We start from the raw sequence: 17,102 nt of genomic DNA, 5'->3' as shown, positions 1-17,102 counted from the left end.
TATATATATATATAAATATATTATATTTAAACATATTATATTTATATATTATATATAAACATATTATATATTATAATAACATATATTATATAAACATATTTATATATTATATATAAACATATTATATATATATATAAAAAATACAATCACTTATTGACAAGGAGATTTAGGATTATTTTAAAGTATTACAATATAGTCCAGGTGCAGTGGCTCACTTATTGACAAGGAGATTTAGGATTATTTTAAAGTATTACAATATAGTCCAGGTGCAGTGGCTCCCAGCACTTTGGGAGGCTGAGGCAGGAGGATCGCTCAAGGCCAGGAGTTCTAGAATAGCCTGGACAACATAGCAAGAACCCATCTCTATAAAAAACAAAAAACATCAGCCAGGCACAGTGGTACATGCCAGGAGTTAGGTAGCTACTCAGGAGGCTGAGGAGTGGGGATCACTTGAGCCCAAGAGTTTGAGGTTGCAATGAGCTATGATTGCACCACTGCACTTCAGCCTGGGAAACACAGCAAGACCTTGCCTTTAAAAATTAGAATTTTTTTTTTAAAGATAGTATTGCAATGTAGTGGAACTGCTTTTAAAACATACTATTTTAAATAAAATGTTTTCTTTTTCTTTTTGAGACAGGGTCTTGCTGTGTTGCCCAGGCTGAATGTGAACTCCTTGGTTCAAGCTATCCCCCATCCTCAATCTCCTGAGTAGCTAGGACTATAGGCATGTGCCCACCATGCTTGGTTAAAATTTTCTTTCAATAAAATAAAATTTGTATAAACGCATAAAAGTCTTTTGAAAAGTAAAAACAATTTTTTAAAAGATAAATAAAGGATAGGAAACTTGCCCTATCAGATATCAAGACATATATTACAAGACTATAATAATGAAACAGAGCGGCATTTGACAAGTGTAAAAGTAGATCAAAAGTACTGAAAAGAAAGCTCAGAAACAAAGCCACAGACAGACAGAAATGTGGTATATAACACAGACAGCACCAGAAATGAATGAGACTAGGGGAGACTGCTCAGTAACTCGTATTAGGACATTTGGCTCTCCCTATCAAAAAAAATAAAACTAGTCTCAGCTAGGTGCAAAAATGACTAGTTTGTAACTATTTTTAACTTCTGAGAGGTATAAAAGTGGATGCTTTTCCAGTATTTTCACATTTAGTTATCTCTGAAGGTTGTGGGGTTGAGGTTTTGTAGGACATTGACAAGGAGAGTTTCTGAAGAATACAGTAGGAGCTGGGGAGAATAAATGAATAAATGAGGTCTTTTCTTTTTATTATATCCTTATTTTGCTTTGCATTTTATTAGGTTCGTGCAACAGTAATTGTGGTTTTCACCATCACTTTCTTTCTTTCTTTTTTTTTTTTTTGAGATGGCGTCTCCCCCTTTTTTTTTTTTTTTTTTTTTTTGAGACAGAGTCTCCGTCTGGAGTGCAGTGGCACGATCTCGGCTCACTGAAAGCTCCGCCTCCCGGGTTCACACCATCCTCCTGTCTCAGCCTCCCGACTAGCTGGGACTACAGGCGCTCGCCACCACGCCCAGCTAATTTTTTGTATTTTCAGTAGAGATGGGGTTTCACCGTGTTAGCCAGGATGGTCTTGATCTTCTGACCTCGTGATCCACTCGCCTGTGTCTCCCAAAGTGCTGGGATTACAGGTGTGAGCCACCGCATCCAGCGTTCACCATTACTTTCAATAGCAAACACCACAATTACGTTTGCACCAATCTAATAGCAAAATTTGAAATAATTACTAAAAGGAAAAAAAAATTGAAGAAAAAGTGAGAGGTCAGCCAAGTAGAAATTCTTCTTCCAGCAACCTCCTCCTTCTCCTTCTTGTTCCATATCTGTGGATGCTGGTTTCCTCTCCCCATGATTTGCTAAACTGACGGTTCCAATTTTTTATTTTATTATTTTATTTTATTTTATTTTCTGAGACAGGGTCTCACTCTGCCACCCAGGCTGGTGCAGTGGCGTAATGACAGCTCACTGCAGCCTTGACCTCCCAAGTTCAAGCAATCCTCTCACCTCAGCCTTCCAAATAGCTGGATCTACAGGCACATACCAACACGTCCCGCTACAATTTTTTGGGTTTTGTTTTTGCTTTTGTATGTCGAGACAGGGTTTTACCATGTTGTCCAAACTGGTCTCAAATCAGACCTCAAGCAGTCCACCCGCCTTGGCCTCCCAAAATCCTGGAATTACAGGTGTGAGTGACCGTGCCTAGCCCCAAATGTTTTTTTCCAAGAATAAATTTAACTTTGGTTCAATCCATTATATAAACTTCAGACTATGATCAAAATTAAGAAAATTTCATTTCCTTCCACTTACAAAAGAGAAAGGTAAAAACGGTCACGTAGTTTAAAATGCAAATCACTGTTAAAATTTATATTGCACTAAAGAGCTGTTTTTGTCCATAAGTTTAGTATGCATACACAGCACCTGCAAGTCATACATCAATTATAGTCCCGTATGTGCATGCAGCATCTTCATTATCCAAATGTGATCATAAAACTAAAATGTAATGCTTTACAAGTGTTTCCAATGCTTTACAAGTAGAAATTCTTGTCAAAGGGCCTTAGCCAATTTACATATCTCAGTAATTCAAGTAGTCTATTATGTTTGAATACTCACTCTCCATCAAAAACATCTTTTTAAAACTTCCCTTGGAAAGGTAAATCGTATGCACCATTTACTGAGTCCATTCAGGATATGAGGAAACTGTCCCAGTGAATTTTAAATAGGATGCCTAAAAGCTAAAAGTAATCTTGCTTATCTAAGTCTTACCTGATTAAATTCTGGCAGAACTGGCATGCTGGAGTACACCTAAATTAAAGAAATAAAACCTCTGTTAGTTTGTTGGTGTATTTGAAAACACATTTAATGCTTGTACAGTAAATATCTATTCTTTTGCATGATCTATAAAACGAGGTTTGCTGAAATTCATATATCATGTTCCAAATATTCCATTATGGCATTTACCACATATAATTACTGCAGCAACTATGATCTAATTAATACAACATTCAGTTTAGAACCAAAATACCTCAGTTTAAATCTCAGATAATAATATGTAATGTGTCTAATGGTACCTGGTAGACAGTGTGTGCAATAATGGTAGCTATTATTATTATTAAACTATGAAGATAACAGATTTCTTGAGAATCAAGACAATATATATATGTAAACCACTTTAAAACCATAAAGCACTATCAAATAAGGGACATTTGGTATAATTATAAATAATCCTTTATCTTTCTTTTTTATGATTCAGAAGAACCTTATGGATTTAGGGGTTAGCACTGTGGTCATCAATTATATTTTTGGGCCAGGCACAGTGGCTTATGCCTGTAATCCCAGCACTTTGGGAGGCTGAGGTGGGAGGATTGCTTGAGTTCAGGAGTCCAAGACCAGCCTGGGCAACATAATAAGACCTTGACTCTTATAAAAAAATTCAAAAAATTAGCCCTGTGTGCTGATGTGTGCCTGTGATTCCAGCTACTGGGGAGGCTAAGGTGGGAGGATTGCTTGAGTCCTGGAGGTTGAGGCTTCAGTAAGCCAAGGTCATGCCACTGCACTGCAACGTGGGGGACACAGCAAGATCTTGTCTCAAAATATGTGTGTGTGTGTGTGTGTGTGTGTGTGTGTGTGTGTGTGTGAAGTAGTATTAACAGGGAATTCTAGTTAAAATAATGGAAGAGGCCGGGCGCGGTGGCTCACACCTGTAATCCCAGCACTTTGGGAGGCCGAGGCGGGCAGATCACAAGGTCAGGAGATCGAGACCACGGTGAAACCCCGTCTCTACTAAAAATACAAAAAATTAGCCGGGCGCAGTGGCGGGCGCCTGTAATCCCAGCTACTCAGGAGGCTGAGGCAGGAGAATGGCGTGAACTCGGGAGGTGGAGCTTGCAGTGAGCCGAGATCGCGCCACTGCACTCCAGCCTGGGCAACTGAGTGAGACTCCGTCTCAAAATCAAAAAAAAAAAAAAAAAAAAAAAAGGAAGAAAAGGTAATGTTCATAAAATAAGGGTCGCTCTAAGTTATTCAGAAACTAATATTCAGGACTTTTATTTCTTCCTGCCCCAGCCTTTCCGGAATGCCTTTTCTCAGAAGCTTTCTTTCAACAGTAAATTGAATATGAGAAGGAAAAAGATGTTATAATCAAGTGTATCACATTTGTTTCTTATTGGGAGCTACAAAAATAATAAAAGAAAGAAACTTTTATCGATATTTTAAAAAATGAATTATCACCCTCTTCCTGTGCACCGTAATGAAGAAAACCACATAAAAGCTACAATTCTGAGAATTTTACTAGAATCTAAGAAAAAGGCTGGCATAGAAGAAATAGCCATAATCATCCACTAACTTTTATCTACAAACCCACAATATAGAGACTGTTTTTTCACTTGCTAAAGTATACCATGCCTTAGAACATTCGTGGAATTAACAATCATTGATATTCTTCTTCAGTCTATGGGCTAGTAAAAGAATAATTTCATCACTTTTTTTGAGATTCAAGATTATTGTGAAAATGATTTTGTTATTCACAGACACAAAATGAACCACCTGAATCAATTTGCATTCCAGTCACCACCACACGATGTCATAAAAGATGAAGGGGATAAACAAGGTTATCTTGGCATACTATAAACTTTTTTAAGCAGGTAAAATGAGAATTTCCAATCACAAGACTTACAAATCATAGGTAATTCAGTAAGGGTGGGACTAGTAAATATTTAACAAAGGCAAGGAAAACTATTTCAGTCATCTCCAAAGAACTAGAATTTCAAAAACCTTACCATGCTACCCTTGATAAGCACATAGTTATGAGTTCTAAACCTTAAAGGAATAAAAGGACAAATGCTCAAAAATATCTAAAAATAGAGTAGTTCCCTTACTTAAAATATTACTCTTCTATTTTCCTTTTAATTTATTTTTCCAAGGGCAATGTCAATCTTAATTTCACAGACCTGATTACCCAGAGGAATTTTCCATAGCCCTTTCTTCCCCTATCTTTCACTAGTTGCTTTTTTGACCTTCGTTCTACAAGTAGAGCTTCCAAAGCGTTGTCAAGAACTCAGTAGTCAAACTCAAATTATTCCATCTGCTGCCAATTATCTGCTCAATCCAAAAGCCTACGGGCGCTCGCTTCGGCAGCACACATACTAAAATTGGAATGATACAGAGAAGATTAGCATGGCCCCTGCTCAAGGATGACATGCAAATTCATAAAGCATTCCATAAAAATAAAGTCTATGGAAGGAAAATGGAACTGAAATTACCTGTTCGTCTAATCTGGGCACAGTGTAATGAAATATACCAGTCACTATTTTCCACAGATACTTTAGTTGGGGATAAGAAACACTCACAATATTTGGAATATTCAGTATTCAGAAAATGTAAATTATTGATTCCAACCCAGTGAAACGGATGTAACACTAGATATTTCTGTAACGTCTATACCCCCATCAAGAGGAACAGAAGCATCAAGTAGAATAAAATCCACGACAATATTAACAGTGACGGCATTGAGAAAAACTTCTTTATACTTCATTAAATTCCTTAAACGGACATTTATCACCGGGCGCAGTGGCTCATGCCTGTAATCCCAGCACTTTGGGAGGCCAAGGTGGGTGGATCACAAGGTCAGGAGATCAAGACCATCCTGGCTAACATGGTGAAACCCCATCTACTAAAAATACAAAACTTAGCCAGGCATGGTGGCAGGCCCTTGTAATCCCAGCTACTCAGGAGGCTGAGGCAGGAGAATTGCTTGAACCCGGGAGGTGGAGGTTGCAGGGAGCTGAGATTGAGCCATTGCACTCCAGCCTGGGGGACAAGAGCGAGACTTTGTCTCAAAAAAACGAAAAAAAAAAAAAAACCCCGATGTTTATCAAGAGCCTACTATGTGGCAGGCACTGTCACAGACACTGGAGTAAGAGTAAGGTACAAATTAAAAAGGTCCCTGTTCTTCCCAGATTTTCTACAATAATCATGTACTATTTTTATAAAGTGAAAGAAATAAACATTGAAAATTCTAACTTTATAGATATAATGAAACCTTCTAAACAAGTCATATTTCTAAAATTCTAATTTTATAGATATAATCAAATCTTCTAAACAAGTCATATTTCTAAGTTTCTATAAACAGTCCTCCAGGTAGTGTTGCTTTTAAAAGAAGAATGTAATTGAAAATTTTACCTGTGAGGATTTCTTGAGCTGGGTATGACTGTGCTACATTCTCTCTTGTCAAATACTCCTTTAATCCAGGATTTCTGGGACTAAAAAGAAAGTGTCATTATTTTATACTCAATTATGTGACAAAACAATGTAACCATAGTAGTTTGGGCAGGTAAGAAATACTCAAGTATCATGAATGCTAATTAAAATGCCAAGACCAACCCCACACAGGCTAAGCATTTACCAGTTTCTATTATAGATAATATAGGCACAAATAAGCCAAATGTGAACATTAAACGACACACAAAGTGAATATGGCCACAATCCCACTTTGAGTAACCAAAGCCCTACATGAACAAACCCCTAGCAAGGAAGTAAAGATATAACTGATTTATCCTCTTAAATCTGCCAAAAGTCACTTCTACATCTTGTACCATAATCCTATGGAATAAATACAAAGCTCCCAAAACTTCAAAATCTTTACCTATCAAGTCCCACTTTGGCTAAGATTTCACAGGAAACTGGAAAGAGTGTCTCTGACTTCAGCAAGATTCAATACACATTCTGCAAGCATAGTTTACCACTGACTGTGTTGTTTCAGGTTGCACAGCCTATAACTGCCCCTAAATCCAAGTGAGACATTGTACCTACTCTTCCTCCTAATAAACTCTCTCCCATTCTACAGAATCCATGTCACAGCCAAGCTTCTCCATAAGCTATATTACAAGTCCAGTGGCAGAGGACACTGGATCGACTATACAGCCCAACTACTTATGAGCCTGGCCTCATCCTAATATAAAAATATTTTGGCTCTAAATGGTATAAGAATATGTGTCCTAGCTGGTCACGGTGGCTCACGCCTGTAATCCCAACACTTTTGGGAGGCCGAGGCGGGTGGATCACTTGAAGTCAGGAGTTCGAGACTATACTGGCAAATATGGTGAAACCTCGTCTCTACTAGAAATACAAAAAATTAGCTGGGCATGGTGGCGGGCAACTGTAATCCCACCTACTCGGGAGGCTGAGGCATGAGAATCGCTTGAACCTGGGAGGCATAGATTGCAGTGAGCCAAGATCGCGCCACTGTACTCCGGCCTGGGTGGCAGAGCGAGACTCTGTCTCAAAAAAAAAAAAAAAAATATATATATATATATATATATATGTTTCCATATTACTTTATATACACATAGATATTAGAACAGAGATGAAACGAAGGCTTTCTAAAAGGGAGCTTTTTCAAACTCCATGTCAGTGCAGTCCCCACCTCACTCTTATATCTACTCCCATTCTACTGTGGAGGGAAATGCACTAGGCCAGAAAATATGCTACAAATCCAGCTGTGGTACCTCATCCTCAAAAAAAGTTCAGTGGATCTTGTCCAATATGCACCAATCCTAAACATAAGTGTTCATCACCGAACAGAACTGTAAATAATCGAAGTCCAGACTCTTTAAAGTAAAATAGAAAGGAGAAAAACAGAGATTAGTTGATGGGCTCCTGTGTATTTAAATCTTATCTATAAACGAGGAAAACTTCCCAGATCAAGGCCAGAGTCATCTTAAATCCTTTTATTCTCTTATTCTTTTTGCATGGTCAGCAGCATTTTCTATGTATTAAAAGACATTCACTAAATTGGCAAAACACTAACAACATAAACTTGGGAAAATTCAGAGTCACAGAATTTATTTATTTATTTAGTTAGTTAGTTTTATTTTTTTGAGACAGAGTCTTCCTCTGTCGCCCAGGCTGGAGTGCAACGGCGCAATTTTGGCTCACTGCAACTTCCACCTCTTGGTTTCAAGTGATTCTCCTGCCTCAGCCTCCTGAGTAGCTGTGATGACAGGTGTGCACCACCATGTCTGGCTAATTTTTGTATTTTTAGTAGCAACAGGGTTTCACCATGTTGGTCAGATTGGTCTCAAACTCCTGATCTCAAGTGGTCTGCCTGCCTTGGCCTCCCAAAGTGCCAGGATAACAGGCGTGAGCCACCGTGCCCAGCCCAGAGTCATAGAATTTAAAAGGAACTAAATGAACAGAGAATTCAAAATCTATTTATTTCAACAAGAAATGACACAATCTGGCCGAGCACAGTGGCCCACACCTGTAATCCCAGTACTTTGTGAGGCCGAGGCAGGTGGATCACTTGAGCTCAGGAGTTCCAGACCAGCCTGGACAACATGGTGAAACTGTGTCTCTACAAAATACAGGAATAAAAACAGCCATGCGTGGTGGCATGTGCCTACAATTCTCAGTAACCCAGGAGGCTGAGGTGGGAGGATTGCTTAAGTCCAGGGAAGTCGAGGCTGCAGGGAGCCATAATTGTGCCATTGCACTGCAGCCTGGGCAACAGAGTGAGACCCTGTCACCACAAAAAAAAAAGAAAGAGAGAGAGAGAAAGAAAAGAAAAGAAAGAAAGAAAACAATATTTTTGAATCAGTCAGCCCTGTCCCCTATTCAAAAACGTTAACAATTTGATTTATTCATTCTCCAAACATTAAATACCTAATTTTTGCAAAGCACTGACAAACTTGTTACAAAAAGTCAATATGTTCTCAAAGAATTCTTCATTCTGAATTTCAAAATACCTGAATCTATGAATTCATTCAACAAGTATTTTGGACAGGCCTCCATGCTGCATGCTGGGACTCCTACTGCAAACCAGACAAAGTTCCTGCTCTCAAGGAAGTTAGAATAAAAAGGAGGAAACAGATAAGAAACTGGTATCATTAAACTTTATGTGCATCAATTAACTATTTTTAAATTTTTTAAAAAATTTGTCAAGCCTCTGAGACAAGTTCAAGGCCAATTAACTATTAAAAACAGATGTAAAAAGGGTATCTAATGTAGAAGCCTATATAGACAAAATAGGCAAGCTGTGCTCAACCACTCCCTTCTTTCGAAATGCTGAATGGCAGCTCTGTAGTAGGACTGCCCGAACAAATTATTCAATTTCTTCATGCCTGTTTGTCAATCAAAATGGGGATAATAATAGTACCTCGGCGGGGTGCGGTGGCTCACGCCTGTAATCCCAGCACTTTGGGAGGCTGAGACGGGCAGATCACGAGGTCAGGAGATCGAGACCATCCTGGCTAACACGGTGACACCCCATCTCTACTAAAAATACAAAAAAATTAGCCGAGCGTGGTGGCGGGCGCCTGTAGTCCCAGCTACTCGGGAGGCTGAGGCAGGAGAATGGCGTGAACCCGGAAGGCCGAGCTTGCAGTGAGTTGAGATCGCACCACTGCACTCCAGCCTGGGCGACAGAGCCAGACTCCGTCTCAAAAAACAAACAAAAAAAAATAGTACCTCATAGAAGCATTGAAAGGATTAGATAAAGGTTTAGAATTATTCTGGGACTTATCAAGTCTGAATAAAGCTTAGGTATTATTATTAGTAATATCAAAGGTAAAAATTGGCTTTGGATTAACAGTCTGAGAACTTAACTTTGATGTATTTTTTTTTTTCATAGAAAAATGCCTCCTGACCTCCAAATTTCCCTCACAGTCGCTCTCACACTACGATTTAATGACCTTTACAGGTTCACATCTTCCCTGGACTCCAGCTCCTATAGGCCCCATGCCAGTCATTTCTATTGCCCCAGGGCCTAACCCAGTGATTGTTGAATAAGCAACAAACATGCTGAAAATAGAACTTCAGGAACCCATGTATACCATTTTCCCTCCAAAGGTGTAAACAGGAAGCCCATGCCATAACAAGAATGTGGAAACTTTCCTCCTTCAACTCCCGGTTATCTTATCTCAAAACTACCAGAAGGGGAAAAAAAGCAGCCTTAGCTTGAAAATGTTTAAAATAATTCTCAGTTTAGAACTTTACTTCCCACCCTGCCAACCTCATAATAGTTCCTTTGCAATATACTCTCCAGCAGACTTCGGAGAGACCTCCATGTTCAGTTCAACAGAGAACCAAATGTTTGTTGGTTCTGATGGGACAAACAGCCAATGCGCTAGCTTCTGCCACTAGAGCAGCAAATCTGTTGTGGTCGTGGTAGTTGAGAGTAAGGATTTTGACATTTCGGCAGCTATCATGGCAGTCTTCATAGACTGCATGTTTTTGCTTTTTAATTGTTGTAATTTAGGGGAAGGAAAGGCAAAGAAGAAAGAAGGGAAATAGTGTGTTGCTCTCAATTTGCGTCATCCTAAAACATAATCAGATTTTATATCTAATCTTTGGCCTGAGGTCAGGCTGGGGAATTGCAATGAAATGTTCAAAGACTAATATAGTGAGATGGGGAGGGATCCAAGTCTGAATGTAAAATTCATTTATGTTTCATGTACACCATATATGCATAGCCAAAAGGTAATTTTACACAATTTTTTTTAAAAATTATACATCAAATTGTCCAGGTGTGGTGGCTCATGCCTGTAATCCCAGCACTTTGGGAGGACAAGGCGGGCAAGTCACTTGAGGTCAGGAGTTCGAGACCAGCCTGGCCAACATGGCAAAACCCCATCTCTACTAAAGATACAAAAATTAGCCAGGCATGGTGGCGGGCACCTGTAGTCCCAGTTACGCAGGAGGCTGAGGCCAGGAGTCAGAGGTTGCAGTGAGTTGAGATCATGCCACTGCACTCTAGCCTGGGCGACAGAACAGGATTCTGTCTCCAAATAAATAAATAAGTAGTTTTATGCATGCAACAAAGTTTTTTGTTTTGTTTTGTTTTGTTTTGTTGAGACGGAGTTTCTCTCTTGTTTCCCAGACTGGAGAGCAATGGCGCAATCTTGGCTCACTGCAAACTTTGCCTCCTGGTTCAAGCAATTCTCCTGCCTCAGCCTCCTGAGTAGCTGGGATTACAGGCATGCACCACCACACCCGGCTAATTTTTGTATTTTTAATAGAGATGGGGTTTCACCATGTTGGCCAGGCTGGTCTCAAACTCCTGATCTCAGGTGATTCACCCACCTCGGCCTCCCAGAGTGCTGAGATTACAGGCATGAGCCACTGTGTCTGGCTGAAACAAAGTTTTAACTGCATTTCAACTGCCACCTGCCACATGAGGTCAGATGTGAAATTTTCCGCTCATGGCACTCAAAAAGTTTCAGATTTTAGAGCATTTCACATTTCAGATTTTCAGATTAGAGATGTTCAACCTGTATTTCTGCTCTAAGGCTTCTTAGGGTTCCCAGATAAATTCTCTTGGGGTACTCGCTAAGAAGGCATAATTTCACAGGTGTTTCTTAATTTTCAAAACAGTGACCCTTTTTAAAAAAAAAAAAAAAAAAAACATCCACAAGGCTGCATGATTGGAGGTAAAGGGAGACAAAGACAACAGGTCATTTGTTTTCTTTCTACAACTTTTTTGCACCTTAAAAAAAATCTATCATCTAACAACTACTTCTTCAGTGGAACTGATAACTTACTCCCATTTTGATTTCCTGCATTCTCTCTTACACACATCACAGCACTAACAATGTTTACTTGCACTCACTGGGCCATCTCTCTCTCTCTCTTAACCTTATTGTAATCCACGTCAAAAGAGGGCATTATTTTATTTATTTTGGAATCCACAACACTAGAATGGGTTAAATAGATAATATTTTCAGACTCCAGATCAACATTTGTTACTTTCTCTTCAGAGCTCCTCCCTTGAAGCAAGAACCCCTTCAAAGTGCCAGGTAGATGGACTTCAGGATGTACCATCAATCAATCTATTGGCTCAGGGAAACCATCAGTGCAAAGCCAGTCCATCCACTTTCAAGTGTCAGCTCAGGGCCTTCTATCAGGTTCTGTCCAAATTCTGCAAGGATACCTGCCTGACACTTGATCCAAGAGGGACAGTCTCAGAAAAACAGCATCCAAGCTCAAAGTATCTAAAAACCAAGCTCCTGTTCCAACAACACCGCCACAAGGTGTGTTGACTGATTTTCCACTAAATACTCTGTCCAGAAGGCAGAGAACACAAAGTAACCTTACACCTTCATCTCATTTTGCTGGTAAAAGGTGAGCACTATTTAGCTGGTAGTGATGTATTTTTGGTAACATCTCTAAAAATTGAATGTTAACTAAATAATTCACGATTCCGTAAAATGCCATGTCTCCTGGGTAGGTGAGAAATTTTACTAACATTTTCACATATAGTGCTTTGCTAAACAAAGGCATTTAGAACCTTGGAATGAGGTCCGGTGCAGTGGCTCATACCTGAATCCCTGCACTTTGGGAGGCTGAGGTGGGTGCATCACCTGAGGTCAGGAGTTCGAGACCAGCCTGGCCAACATAGTGAAACACTGTCTCTACTAAAAATACAAAAAATTAACCACGCATGGTGGTGGGCGCCTGTAATCCCAGCTACTCAGGAGGCTGAAGCAAGAGAATCGCTTGAACCCAGGAGGTGGAGGTTGCAGTGAGCTGAGATCATGCCACTGCACTCCAGCCTGGGCAACAAAAGAGAAATTCCATCTCAAAAAAAAAAAAAAAAAACAGAACCTAAGAATGAATTTCTAGATAATATAAACTCATGAGAAAAGGAGTAAAACATGTATAAATCTTCCTTGAGCCAAATGTGGGATTAGAGGAACTCAACAGTAACCTTCCAAGTAGAGTGTATCAGAAAGGTGAAAAGTGAAATTATATCATACCCCTTCCTTTCTCTTTCTAAATTGGTTAAAGCCCTCATTATTTCAGCCCCAAAATCCAATTTCAAAATAGCAGTGAAAGACATCCTTTTCCTCAGTTGTCACTCATGCTTCAGGGTTTAACCAATCTCCTGGGGAATAAAACATGCAAATGAAACATTTGTAATTTCAGATCTTGTTAAATCATTCTGATAAAAAGCGAACAGGAAATGAAAAGGCTCCTTTATGAGTGTTCTTTACAACTGTCCCTTGATAGTAAAATACGGAGATTTAACTGAATGCTGGGCCTATTTGTGGTACAATCACTCTAATCTGGTTAGATTTTCCACCTACATGCACGCAATTCTCTCCAATTTCAAAGCTCCAAAATACTCATAAATTTGCTATCTATGTACAGACATAGTCTTTATTTATGCTCCAAATATCTTGTTAAATTATCCAAAACTTTACTAGTACTACAAGCAAATGAACTACATAGCCTTAAAAAAAGTCTTTTTTGGAGTGGCTCGTGAAACTATGTTTTTATTTTTGTTTTAATACAGAATCTTGCTGTGTTGCCCAGGCTGAAGTGCAGTGGCTATTCACAGACATGATCACAGTGCACTGTGGCCTCAAAATCCTAGGCTCAAGTGATCCTCCTGCCTCAGCCCCCTGAGACACTGGGACTACAGATAGGTACCACTATGCCTGGGGAAAATATACTGTTACATAATTGACTTTCAGGAAACTTACCATCCTCTCAGACGATAAAGCCTTTATTAAAAATTACAGGTTTGGCCAGGCGTGGTGGGCTCAAGCCTAGAATCCCAGCACTTTGGGAGGCCAAGGTGGGAGGATCACTTGAGCCCAGGAGATCGAGGCCAGCCTGGACAATATATTGAGATACCATCTCTGCTTCTAATAATAGAAAAAGATATAAATATTTTTAAAAATAAGTTACAGGCTAAATTTTATTAATGACATTCATAGTAAGGTTTATATACACAATGAAGATTATTTGTCTTTTTTTTTCAGTATAGCACAGCAGAAAGAAAACACAACTGGACTTTGCTCTTTCAAATTTGGTGACACTCATATCACATACGTAACTTAGACACATTCAAAAGCTTTGTTAAGAGAATGAGAGAAGGCTAGAAGGTGAAAATAAGACAGAGAAACCATTTTAATAGTGTGGGCAGACACTGTCATTCCACAATCAGTAGATTTTTGTTTGTTTGTTTGTTTGAGACAGTTTTGCTCTTGTTGCCCAGGCTGGAGTGCAATGGCGTGATGTCGGCTCACTGCAACCTTCGCCTCCTGGTTTCAAGCGATTCTCCTGCCTCAGCCTCCCGAGTAGCTGGGATTACAGGCGTGTGCCACCACGCCCAGCTAATTTTGTATTTTCAGTGGAGGCGGGGTTTCACCATGTTGGCCAGGCTGGTCTCAAACTCTTGACCTCAGGTGATCCAACCATCTCAGTCTCCCAAAGTGCAGGGATTACAGGCAAGAGCCACCATGCCTGGCCTCAGAAGTATCTTATATTCAAAAGCAGCAGTTCTGAAACCTCTTAGGCTTAGGATCCCTTCATAATCATAAAAATTACCAAGGACTACAAAAAATATTTTGTTTATTTAAATTATGTCTACCAATATTTATCACATAAGAAATTAAAATTGAGACATTTAAAAATATTTACTGGGCCGGGGCAAGGTGGCTCACACCTGTAATCCCAGCACTTTGGGAGGGTGAGGCAGGTGGATTACGAGGTCAGGAAATCAAGACCATCCTGGTTAACATGGTTAACATGGTGAAACGCTGTCTCTACTAAAAATGCAAAAAATTAGCCAGGCGTGGTGGCAGACGCCTGTAGTCCCAGCTACTCGGGAGGCTGAAGCAGGAGAATGGCATGAACCCAGGAGGCAGAGCTTGTAGTGAGCCAAGATCGTGCCACTGCACTCCAGCCTGGGCAACAGAGCGATACTCCGTCTCAAAAGAAAAAAAAAGAAAAAAAAATTTACTCCTTAGTTCATTTTAACCTGTTACATGTTAACACAAAAATTTTCCAAAAAAGTTCATAAACAGAGCATTGTCTTATATTTTTGCAAATCTCTTTCATGGCTGGCTAAAGATGGCTAGATTCTTATGTTTGCTTCAGGACTCAATCCTTTGCAATAAGTAGCTTTGCTTGAAGTATACAAAGAAAATCTGCCTCACAGAGACATGTAGTTGAAAAAGGAGAGCATTTTAATGGCCTTTTTAGATCATTGTGCATTCATCATGTACCCTTGGGAAAACTCCACTGTACACTCATGAGAGAATATGTCAAAAGGGCAAATAGCATCTTAGCACTATTATGAAAATAATTTTGACTCTGAGGACCCTCTGAAAGGGTCTTAGAGACCTCTAGGGGATCACATATAGAGAACTACTGCACGCAAGTGACTGTGTGTAGACACTAGAGTGGAGTCTGTGAGAGCAAGAATATACCATTTCCCAGATGATCTCAGTTCCCACGTGCATATCTTAGTCTGCATACCTCATCTTAATGAGTAGATTCTAGTACTTCAAGATCCCCTGTTTAATCTGGTACTCAAATGAAGAAAGTTCCAACACAAGATAAAATCTTCATGTACTGTATTTTATGCTCAATGAAAGGGACTTTGCAAGGGTAGTTTGGAATGCATTCAATTTCTAAACTTACAGCCAACTTTAATGCCAACCACACCCACGCTCCCGAAGATGTCGTTAAATTCAGTGACCTTGTGAAGCTTGTGAAGTGTGGAACCAGCCCTTTACAATCCATAGGCAGGACACATCCTATCAGTTTATGCACCTCTTTTAAAACATTGAAACCTCGAAAGGAAAAAAACAAATGAAAAGAAAAATTGATACCTCTAAGAAAATGGGTTTATTCATTCATTTAAAAAAAAAAATACTTTGACGGCCAGACGCAGTGGCTCACACCTGTAATCCCAGCACTTTGGGAGGCCAATGTACAGGGTCACCTGAGGTCAGGAGTTCCAGACCAGCCTGGCCAACATGGCAAAACCCCAACTCTATTAAAAACAAAAAAAATTAGCTGGGCACGGTGGCACAGGCCTGTAATCCCAGCTACTCAGGAGGCTGAGGCAGGAGAATCACTTGAATCCGGGAGACAGAGGTTGCAGTGGGCTGAGATTGTGCTCCTGCACTCCAGCCTGACACAGCGAGACTCTGCAAAAAAAAAAAAAAAAAAAAAAAAAAAAAAAAAAAAAAAACTTTGACAAATCATATTATTCTAATTAAAATAAATAAAATGAAATAGTGTCCCACCGGGTGCATGGCTCACGCCTCTAATCCCAACACTTTGGGAGGCTGAGGTGGGTGGATCACCTGAGGTCAGGAGTTTGAGACCAGCCTGGCCAACACGATGAAACCCCATCTCTACTAAAAATACAAAAATTAGCTGGGCATGGTGGTGCATGCCTGTAATCCCAGCTATTTGGGAGGCTGAGGCAGGAGAATCGTTTGAACCCAGGAGGCGGAGGTTGCAGTGAGCCGAGATCATGCCACTGCACTCCAGCTTGGTCAACAGAGCAAGATTCCGTCTCAAAAAATAAAATAAAATAAAAATAAAAATAAAAATAAAATAAAATAGTGTCCCAAATGCCAACAGCAAATGAGAAGCACTTACGTTAACAAATGGATACTAAGTACATAGGTCATAAACGTCACGAACGTAGGCAACGGGACACTGGTGAAGGAGAAAGTCCTTCTGCCTGTAGATATTCGAGATGTTTTCATGGAAGACATGGAATTTATGAAAGTTCTTGTACGACAACAAAGGTTTTAAAAGGTGGTGAGGAAGTCCATGGTGGTTAGAAACACAAGAGATTTCAGCCTAGAGGAAAATTTAGAAGAGGTTCACTTTAAGGCAATGATGAAAGCCATGAGGTCACTGAAGGACAGAGAACAGAGAAGATCAAAGAGTCAAGAACTTTCAGAAACATCTAAACAAGGATGCAGAAGAAAGAGTTTGGGGAATAAAGAATAGAGACTTACTAGCCAGGATGGTGGTTTGATACCTGAATTAGGAAAGGGAGAAAGTTTCTCACTTTAGTAAAATGTCTGCATCATTACAAAAGTAGAAAATGTCAAAGAAAAACTGATAAGACATATTTAATACCAAAAAGAAGATAAGGAGAATGGCAATTTTGTCCATGATGAACAAACCAATTTCAAGAGATTCAGGAAAAAGGTTGTAAAACAGAGGAGATAGCTAGTTAGTGTAAGATTCTCTTGGGAGAAGCAATACTAAAAACAAGAGTCAGGGCCAGCCTGTAATCCTAGCACTTTGGGAGGCT

The 17,102-nt window shown here is 39.7% G+C and overlaps 1 protein-coding gene and 1 non-coding gene across 11 annotated transcripts in view; one reads left to right on the top strand and one right to left on the bottom strand.

Annotated features, from left to right (window-relative positions):
- Positions 1 to 17,102, bottom strand: part of LOC105498957 (transient receptor potential cation channel subfamily M member 6) — a 183,204-nt gene that overhangs the window by 125,164 nt on the left and 40,938 nt on the right. For all 10 annotated transcript variants that reach the window (XM_071077660.1, XM_071077656.1, XM_071077659.1 and 7 more), the window contains exons 2-3: positions 6,212 to 6,291; positions 2,798 to 2,836 (exon numbers count right to left, since the gene is read on the bottom strand). In XM_071077660.1, coding sequence (XP_070933761.1) covers positions 2,798 to 2,836; positions 6,212 to 6,291 — 119 coding nt within the window. The remainder of the gene's footprint in view (positions 1 to 2,797; positions 2,837 to 6,211; positions 6,292 to 17,102) is intronic.
- Positions 5,152 to 5,258, top strand: LOC112423012 (U6 spliceosomal RNA). Its single transcript, XR_003013460.1, has one exon. It is a non-coding gene; the product is annotated as a U6 spliceosomal RNA (small nuclear RNA).

The sequence above is a fragment of the Macaca nemestrina genome, chromosome 14 (assembly GCF_043159975.1).
Source record: "Macaca nemestrina isolate mMacNem1 chromosome 14, mMacNem.hap1, whole genome shotgun sequence".
NCBI lineage: Eukaryota > Metazoa > Chordata > Mammalia > Primates > Cercopithecidae > Macaca > Macaca nemestrina.
Note: the sequence above shows the minus strand (reverse complement) of the source record. Positions and strands in the feature narration are given on the sequence as shown.